Source organism: Nematolebias whitei, chromosome 8 (genome assembly GCF_014905685.2).
Source record: "Nematolebias whitei isolate Nwh7 chromosome 8, NemWhi1, whole genome shotgun sequence".
Lineage (NCBI taxonomy): Eukaryota > Metazoa > Chordata > Actinopteri > Cyprinodontiformes > Rivulidae > Nematolebias > Nematolebias whitei.
In genome coordinates this window covers 2440430-2449420 of record NC_056505.1, presented here as the reverse complement: position 1 = coordinate 2449420, position 8991 = coordinate 2440430, and the positions used below count along the sequence as shown (strand labels likewise).

Sequence of the window (8991 nt, the reverse complement as noted above, 5' to 3'; positions counted from 1 at the left end):
TGTGACTCAGGTCTACTTCCTGTGACTCAGGTCTACTTTCTGTGACTCAGGTCTACTTCCTGTGACTCAGGTTTACTTCTTTATTTTTTAATAAGAAACTTTATTTATCAAAACAAGCACGAGCAAGTATGGCAATTTATAATAGTGTAAATCTATAGAGGGCATAGCAGAGGCACACTTAGATATGGGAACATCAAAAGCAAAACTGATTTAAATAAAATAAGGTAAAATAAAAATAAAAACTACAATAAGGGGGTATATATTTTAGGATTAGGATTAGCATGCATTAGTGGCCAATTCCATTAACATTTCATACAGGTCTTCATATGTTTCCATAAATTTCAGAGATTTCAAATATAATTGGTAGGGTGGTGCAAACAGCAGAGGACATCACTGGTAGCAGTCTCCACACCATCCAGGACATCTACCACAGCCGATGTCTGCCTAAAGCACGCAGCATCACTAAGGACCACACCCACCCAGCACAAGGACTCTTCCATCCACAGGAGTCTGTCATCACGTACAAAAAGACTAAAGGACAGTTATTATCCACAAACTGTCAGAACTACTGATAATTAACACTGAACAACTGGAAATAACTAATAATTCAACCTCAGTGTCACTACATGTGCAATAACCTGTCACACAAACCGTGTGGTATTTGTTGATTAATACTTCTACGTATATATATATATATATATATATATATATATATATATATATGAAAAAACAGTATATATATATATATATATATATATATCATGTATTTTAGCTGATATTACTACCTTGAAATACTTATTCATACAAATTCATCCTGCTGCACCGTTACATTCTACCATGTTGTTGTTTAATATCTCTCTTTAGGACGTTGTAAATAGACTCATGTTCGTGCTGCTGTTCGGCGTATTGTTCTTATGCTGTTAGTGCTTAGTGTATTTTTAGTTAATATTTTTCTTAGTTCATATCTTAGATCTTATTACTGTTTTTCTTTTACATTTTATTACTTCTGTTGGATGTAACTGGGACCCTGTGTACACAGTTTTGTTCCACCACATGTACCACATGTGTTGTGAATGACAAATAAAGAACATTGAATCCTTGAAATATTATAATTACTTTTTCACTTTTTGGTACTTTGTTTTTGTACTCTTATTTCATGTTTTAGTATTTCGTGTTTTTTGTTCTTTGATTTTTTAGCGAGTCAAATCTTTTCTTTGTACCGTTAACCTGCGGAAAATAAACACAACTTAAACTTGAATTCATATAAAAATGTTAAAAACTGGGGATGATCTTAGCGCTCTCTGTTTATGAATCGAGAATTTTGCCAGACGAAAGATCAACCGAGCTCCATTTTTTTGTTTTTCATTAAAACTCCAGATGTTCCCACGTCTCTGGAAATAGATCCAGGAAGTGAAGTTTTCAGTGTGATCCACTGTTTCTAAGTGATCCCAAAAGATTTTGGTTTGGTTGCATTCATAGAAGATATGGTTTATTGTTTCTATATCCTGTTCACAGAGCGAGCTTTAATTGTCATCAATATTAAAACCACTTCTTTGTAGCTCTTTGGAGGAGTAAGCTGCATTTAAAATGTTCAAGTGTTTCTTTAGCCTTGGGTTGTATGGGGAGTTTTAAATTTAGAGTTCTCAACATCTCAATTGATTTTTTTATTTATTTTCAAATTTGCAGAGTATGTTATTTTTATTTATTTTCCCAGGGAGTAAAGTTTCGTTCCGACAGCTTCTAAATGTGCAGCTGTTGAATGTTTTGTCAGTAAATTATATTCCATTAATAGTTAGAGTGGGCAGTTGTGGGGTTATAGGATGATATGTAATAATCATATTTTGAATCTGATTAATAAATTGTTTTGGTAATGCTTTAATTAATCTGGTAAATTCAACTTAGTGGGGATAGAATTTATACTTTGCACAGAATTGTTCGTAGTTCGTGGGAAAAACCAACTCGGACATGTTCCTGTTTTTAGTTTTCTACATCGCCTTATAATCTAGTTGTTCTGGTTTTGTTTTTTAATAACATCTTCTTTCATTTGTTCTTCTCAATTTGTATGTTTTTATGATTGTCTGTTGTTGTTATTGTTTTCATTCTTTGTTAATTCAGGTCTCTCTTGTAAATGAGTCCCTGAAGCTGTATAAATAAAGGTTGAATAAATATCTGCAAAATCATAGCTAAAAGCTAAAACTATCTAATTTGTTGCTCATCGTTAAAATAAGGATTAATTAAAATGCTAAAAGTAGCAAAAGATTAGCAATAAAGCTAAATGTGTCTAAACAAAAAGCTAAACAGAGCTAAACTCTAGCTAAAGGTCAACATTAACAAAACCAATGCTGAAAACAAAAATGAGGAAAATTTGTAGCTAAAAACTTTTTGAAAACACGCTATGAATCTAAAACCGCCAAAGTGGCAGCTAAAAGGTAAAGGTAGCTGAAAGGTGGCAAAAAGCTAAAATGAGCTAAACAGTAGCTAAAAGTTGAAAATAGCAATATCATAGCTAAAAACTACAGGCTGTACCCAACAGCTAAAATGAGCCATGTGTGGCCCTCAGAGTATGTGTTGGGATGACTCTCCAGTACTACCACACCAACCTTTAGCTCCATAGCTGTAGATTTAACTGAGCTAGAGCCATTTTGGTGTTTTCTGAGGTCACTTGGCTGAGGTGGCCATCTTGAGTTGGGTTGACCCCAAACGTTAAACGTTTGTAGATGTTCATCCTGTCACCATGTTCTGAGTTTCATTCATATCTTTCCAGTGGTTCATGAGATATTTTACTAACAAAGAAACCAACACAGGAGTAACTACAATAGTACCGTCACCTTTCGGCTGCAGGCGATAATGAAATAATCAAATCATCTGTACTTTTATTAAGATCTCCGTAAACAACAAGTAAACAAAAACAGATAACGCCTCTTGGTGGAGATAAACACAAAGTCCAACAAACAAATGAAACAGAAGAGATGAAAGAGAAGCTGCCTGGAAGCGTCCGGCAAAACCAAGATCAAAGCTGAAAAGATGGCGGCTGGAGAGACGAGCGAGGAATCATGTAACCTCACACAGCGAAACCACACACACCTGACTGAAGCGCACGTGATGGGCACCACACACACATGGTTTCTAACTGCGTGTGCATGTCTAAAGTGTTGATGCATCTTTCAGCTGAAGTGAGCAGGTGTGTGTTTCTGCACGTGCACGTAACGTGTTACATGTTCACGTGTAGTTCATACCTGCAGGTTTACCGTACACAGAGGGTTGTAAAAGGATTCACCTCAGAAGACCTTCTACAGCCGTTACATAAGCACCGGAAACAACAAAGTCCAGGCTCAATAATCCAGGATTACAATCCAACAATTTCAGTCAGGTCATCTGGACAGTTTCTTTTTTGTGCTGAAACGTTTTGCCTTCAATCCAGAAGGCTTCATCAGTCAAGGAAACACACAACAAAACTGATTCTTCCCCCAACAGCTTACTCTAAAGTGGAACAAAGTAGATTATTGAGCATGGACTTTGTTGTTTTCAACCAGTTTGACACGACTGTCAACAAGGAAGAGGGCCGGCAATGGAGGAGGGGGCGTACCAAAGAGACCATCTTATCACAAGCAGAACTGGTTTGTTCCACTTTGGAGTAAACTGTTGGGGGAAGAATCAGTTTTGTTGTGTTTCCTTGACTGATGAAGCCTTCAGGATCAAAGATGAAACGTTTCAGCACAAAAAAAGAAACTGTCCAGATGACCTGACTGAAAAATGTTGGTAAGCACTGGAACATCTTCAGGCTGGATGGGTTCTGCTTCAGTCCAAGGATCTTCAAACCAGATGCTCAGGTGGACTGAGGTCTGAGTGGATTGAGGTCTGAATGGATTGAGGTCTGGGTGGATTGAGGTCTGGGTGGACTGAGATCTGGGTGGATTGAGGTCTGGGTGGACTGAAGTCTGAGCTTTGACTGGACCATTCCAGGACCATTACCAGTTGCTTGCTGGAAGTTGAACCTCTGTCTCTGTAAAACTCAGACAGGTTCCCTGAGGAATGCCTCTGTATTTCACTACATCCATCTTTGCTTTAACTCGGACTAATTTCTCGGTCCCTGCTGATGGCAAACATTCCCACAGCATGCTGCTGCCACCACCATGCTTCAGTGCAGGGATGGTGCTCTCATCATGACGAGGAGGTAGAGTGGCCTTAAGTCTCTTGCTTGGTGGTAACTGGCAAAGCTTCAATGTGTCCAAAGTGTTGATTGTGGGGTCTGTCACTGTCCACACGAGGCTTTTGTGAATCTCAAAGGGTGTTTGTTGTCTCATCTTGGTTCAGGGACACAGTGTTTTCAGAGCCTCAGAGGTTTTTTTCTTTAAATGTTGTAATAAATCTTGAAATGTCACCCTTCCATGTAGACAGCCAAAACATAAACTTCTGAAAATTGTGTCATAGTCCTCTAACCTTCACATCTGGTCTTGAGCTCTGGTAGTGACCAAAATGTTGACTACAAAATGAGTTTCCTCGGCAGGGTGGCTGAGCTCAGACGTAAGGCACGTTGAAAGGAGCCAGCCAGGTGGTCTGGTTAGGAGGCATCCTGGACACCAAGATCTAGTGGCTGACCCATGACACTCTGGAGGACTGGCCTGACAATGGCTTGGGCTTCCTATGGAGAAGTGGGGGGAAGTGGCTGGGGAGAGTTTGGACTTCTTTGTTAAGGCTTCGGCCCTGGACCCAGAGAAGTGGACTACCATAACCACCATGACGTTTCAGTTACTGCTCATGATGCTGCAGTGCCTCCACCAAAATACGCCAAACTCAGAAAACAAGGTGTGGAGCAAAAAGCAACACCGAGAAGACAACACGCTCGGTTCATAGGTTAGGATGTAGACGGGAAGGCAGAGACTTAAAGTTTGCAGATGATACAGTGATGGTGGGATGCATCACAAACAACGATGAGTCCAGCTACAGGCAGGAGGTGGAACACCTGGAGAGCTGGTGCAGGAAGAACAACCTTCACATCAATGTGAAGAAGACGAAGGAGATGGTCGTGGACTTCAGAAGGAACAACCCCACACACCCAGAGCGCCCCCCCCCCCCCCACAGGACGGCCCTGGGGACACGGGTTCCAACCTCACAAAACACATAGACCTGCTGGTCAAACTCCCACGCTCCTTCTCCAACTCTAGTGAGGGTAAAGAGCCAGTCCACGGTTCCACAGCCAGAACAGAAACCACGTCGCTCCTCTTCAATCCATGCGACAGCGTTCTGGGTTGTTCTGAGCATTTCAGTGTGGATGAAGGAGTTTCTTGAAACAGTACAAAGTTTACACAGATATTTTCAAAAACAACAAATAAAGAGTTTGTTTTGAAAAAACTGTCTCTGTGTGGACAGGGTCTGAGATCATCCACAGGTGGATCCTGATTGTACCTTCTGAAGGTACTGGTTGGAGTTCCAAGGTGACTCTAGAACCACACAACTTTTTTCAGTTCTTCACTTTTTACAATAAACTTTCTTTATTGAACTTCAATAATCTGAGTTATTTTAAAATCAGAGTAAATCCAGTTTGTTGGGGGGGGTCAATACTTTTACCACCCACTGTGTACGCGTAGCCATACAAGGATTTAATGTGTAGCGTGTCACATGTGGAGGGATGTGTGTGAACTAACATGTGTTCGTACGGTCGGTGCGTGCGCTCACCTTGGTCTCGCGCTCCTCCAGCAGCGTCTCCAGCCTCTTCTGGGCGGCTCGGCCCTCGTGGTCGTCGCTGACGATCAGGATGATGTGGTTCCACCTGAACTCCCTCATCAGGTCGAACCACACCTGGGCCTGGTGGGAGTACGGTGGGACGGTCCTCAGGAACGACAGGTGGATGCTCTGAAGGACAGAAGGAGGTGGACACGTGAAGCATCGTACGAGCTGATTGGACCAGGAACCTGTTGCCACCTCAGGAAGCCTGTGATGGTCTGAAACTAGAAGGTGAGTCCAAACCCTTTGTGACTTCACCTGAAAGACCAACGTGTGAATATTTGATCACGTCTGTGCAAACTGGAGAGTAGCTGGAGCGTTGTTGACTGGGAGAACTGGGCTGAAGACACTGAAGGTTTTCATCGAACTGAGAGGCTCTGAAACTTCCTGCTCAGCCTCACTCCGAGGACAGAGTCCTGCAGGTCATGAAGCCTGAAGAAGAACTGGAGTCGCCACAGAGGACTTTCAGGGGAACAACCGAGGGACAACAAAGTCCTGCCTCTCTTGGTTCTTGGGTTTTACAGACCAGGACCCAATGAACCTGGTCTGGTCTTTAACAGGTTCTAAAATTGGGGAGGAAAATTTGGGGAGTGGTGGCGCAGAGGTTAGAGAAGATGGGCCTGTGATTGGAAAGGCTCAGGTTCAACTCCCGGTACCATCAACATCAAAATGTGGGTGGAAAAGGTGAAACACCCACACCTGCCTCCACCCTCATTCACCCCACTCTGGGCCCCTGAGCAAGGCACTCAACCCCCCGCTCCCTAAACAGGTCTCTCTTGAAAATGAGTTCTCGTGACTCAGTGAGACTACCTGGATAAATAAAGAGTAAATGAAAAACAAAGATTCTAATCCAACCTGGTCAGAAAGTTCATTTTTATTTAACCCGACAGATCCCACTGAGATCTCAGGTTCTTTCTGGAGAGGCGGGCCTCGGCCTGAACGTTCACCTTTTGAGTCTTTACAAGCCGACGTCGTGCTGCCAAGACGTCTTTAGAAACACGATGGCGTTCTTCTGTCTTCCCCTGGCCTCCACTCGTCCAGTTTACTCAGATACATCAGGACTCCCTCTTACGGTGTCCTCGAGAGCGTCCGTGGACATGCTCACCGCTCTCGTCTCCCCCTCTGCACAATGTCTACGTCACTATGTGCTGGTTTGTGCGAGGTGTTTTTTTAATATCAGAGTTTTTTCTTCTCAGGCAGAAAAAAACGTCTTTCATCTCCAATTCCTACGTGTGTCCAGTTTATCACTTTTATTGTCTGTCCAGACAGGTCTCACTTGTAAATGAGTCTTTGAGGCTCATTGTGACTTATCTGTCTAAATAAAGGTTGAATGGATGAATGAATGAATGAATGAATGAATGAATGAATGAATGAATGAATGAATGAATGAATGAACGAATGAATGAATGAATGAATGAATGACTCCCGGCTGAGAGCGACCAAGTGTCCAGAGAAGTTTTCATTTCTGCGTCGACTCAGCGCTTCGTCTGAGTTTAGGAGCAGTTTTCTCTGGACACATCTTCCACTCGTGAACATTTGGTGCTTGTAAATCAGTCTGTGCAGTTATGAGTTCAGCTTTGTGTCCTTGTAAGATAAAGTTCTGTTTGGAGCGTGTCTACATGGGAATGAGTTAAACAGATTAGTATTAGATTACACTTCACACGCTGGTAAAGCTTAATTCAAGCTACGCATCTGGTTTACAAGCACCAAATAAATAAGACGAGTTTGTGCCGTAGTTTTCTGTCGGGATGAGGTGAGAGGTTCAAACATTTCTCCGATGGCTTCGTTTCTAAAACTTTATTCTCTTGGACACACGCCTCAGCAAACTCCCCCCAGCTTGTTTTCTTTTCTAATTTTAGGTTTTAGTTTTTAGCTACGATTCTGGTGATTTTAGCTTTTGTTCTACTGGTTTTGAACTTTGACGAGTAAATGATCTTCCTCCAACAGATGGCAGCAGTCGTTCAGCTCCCTACGTTCATGTCATGTTTTCACAGAAAACACTGTTTCTTTAGCTACAAATTACTTCCTTATTCAGACAAAAACTCTTCAGCGCTTTAAAAAAAACTGACTGTGAGTTGTGACTGTGTGGGTTTCAGAGAAATTAAATACTGGATCTAAAATTAAAATAAATTTCAGAATTTAGTTGGTATGGACAGAACTCTTGGGTGGATTGTGGAGGACCGGGGACAGAGCCCTGATGAACACCAAGTGGCATCAGAACAGTGAAGGACTGAGGATCCAGCTGACCTTGTCGGAGTAGATGGACATGCGCGTCGTCAGGCCAACCACAGGAATCCGGTAGAACCCGGCCGTGTAGGAGACAGGCGTTGGAGTCAGGTGGTCGTTGGACTGCGGAGGATGACTGACCAGGATGGCGTAAACCTGCAGAAGAAGAACGAGTTCACTGCCAACGAGAAAAACAAAGATCCTGAGGCTTCCATGGGAAACACTCAGTCTTGTGGTGTTACATTGTTTAGAACATTATCATCTGCTGCCAAAAGGTCTCTGTACATTTGTTTGTCTGTTAGCAAAATATCTCATCAACCACTGAGAAGAATTACATGAAGCTTCAGAAAGTAATCCGTTGATGAACATCTAGAACAGATTCATTTTTGGAGTCAATTCAAATCAAGAAGGTCGTCACAGACACTGACATTTAAAAAAAGGCTGTAATGCATTTGATTGACATATGTAGAGTTATAAATGAGTGTGGTAGTAGCTGAAAGTATTCCCCAACACACGCTCCGAGCACCAACAGATCACGTAAGATCTTTGCTTTATATCCAAGCTGGCAGGCGACAGGCACGGTTTCATGGATCAGGTTTTATTCCAGTTCTTGTTTGTTCCACTCAGAGTTTGAGGACGTGTGGACACTTTCAGGATTATCATTAAAACGTGAATGTTTCATCACATGATCAGAAAACAGAGAAGAAAGAAAAGAGACAGAATGAGTCCACGTCAGGATCCACCGGAGCTGAAAACACGTCGAGAGACACAAAAAACGTGTTTCAGGTTTTTAATGTGCACTGAGAGCTCCCGACTGAAACTCTGCCGCGCCCAGGGAAGACACAAAGACAGGTGCTAAAACGTCCTGAAGACGCCCCTGAGGAGACGTCCAGGTCTACAGAAGAACCGGGTCAGGATCTCTCTCTGGGTCACACTCACTGAAATAAAACTGATTCATCTGAGCTCTCCTCCAGAACCCAAACTGAAAACACATCAGAGGACCAGCCAGAGGACCAGAGGACCAGCCAGAGGACCAGAGGA

The 8991-nt window shown here is 42.4% G+C and overlaps 1 protein-coding gene across 1 annotated transcript in view; it reads right to left on the bottom strand.

The window, feature by feature from the left end:
* Positions 1 to 8991, bottom strand: part of grin1b (glutamate receptor, ionotropic, N-methyl D-aspartate 1b) — a 66289-nt gene that overhangs the window by 53254 nt on the left and 4044 nt on the right. The window contains exons 3-4 of the mRNA XM_037679988.1: positions 7972 to 8106; positions 5677 to 5853 (exon numbers count right to left, since the gene is read on the bottom strand). Of these exons, the coding sequence (XP_037535916.1) occupies positions 5677 to 5853; positions 7972 to 8106 (312 nt within the window). The remainder of the gene's footprint in view (positions 1 to 5676; positions 5854 to 7971; positions 8107 to 8991) is intronic.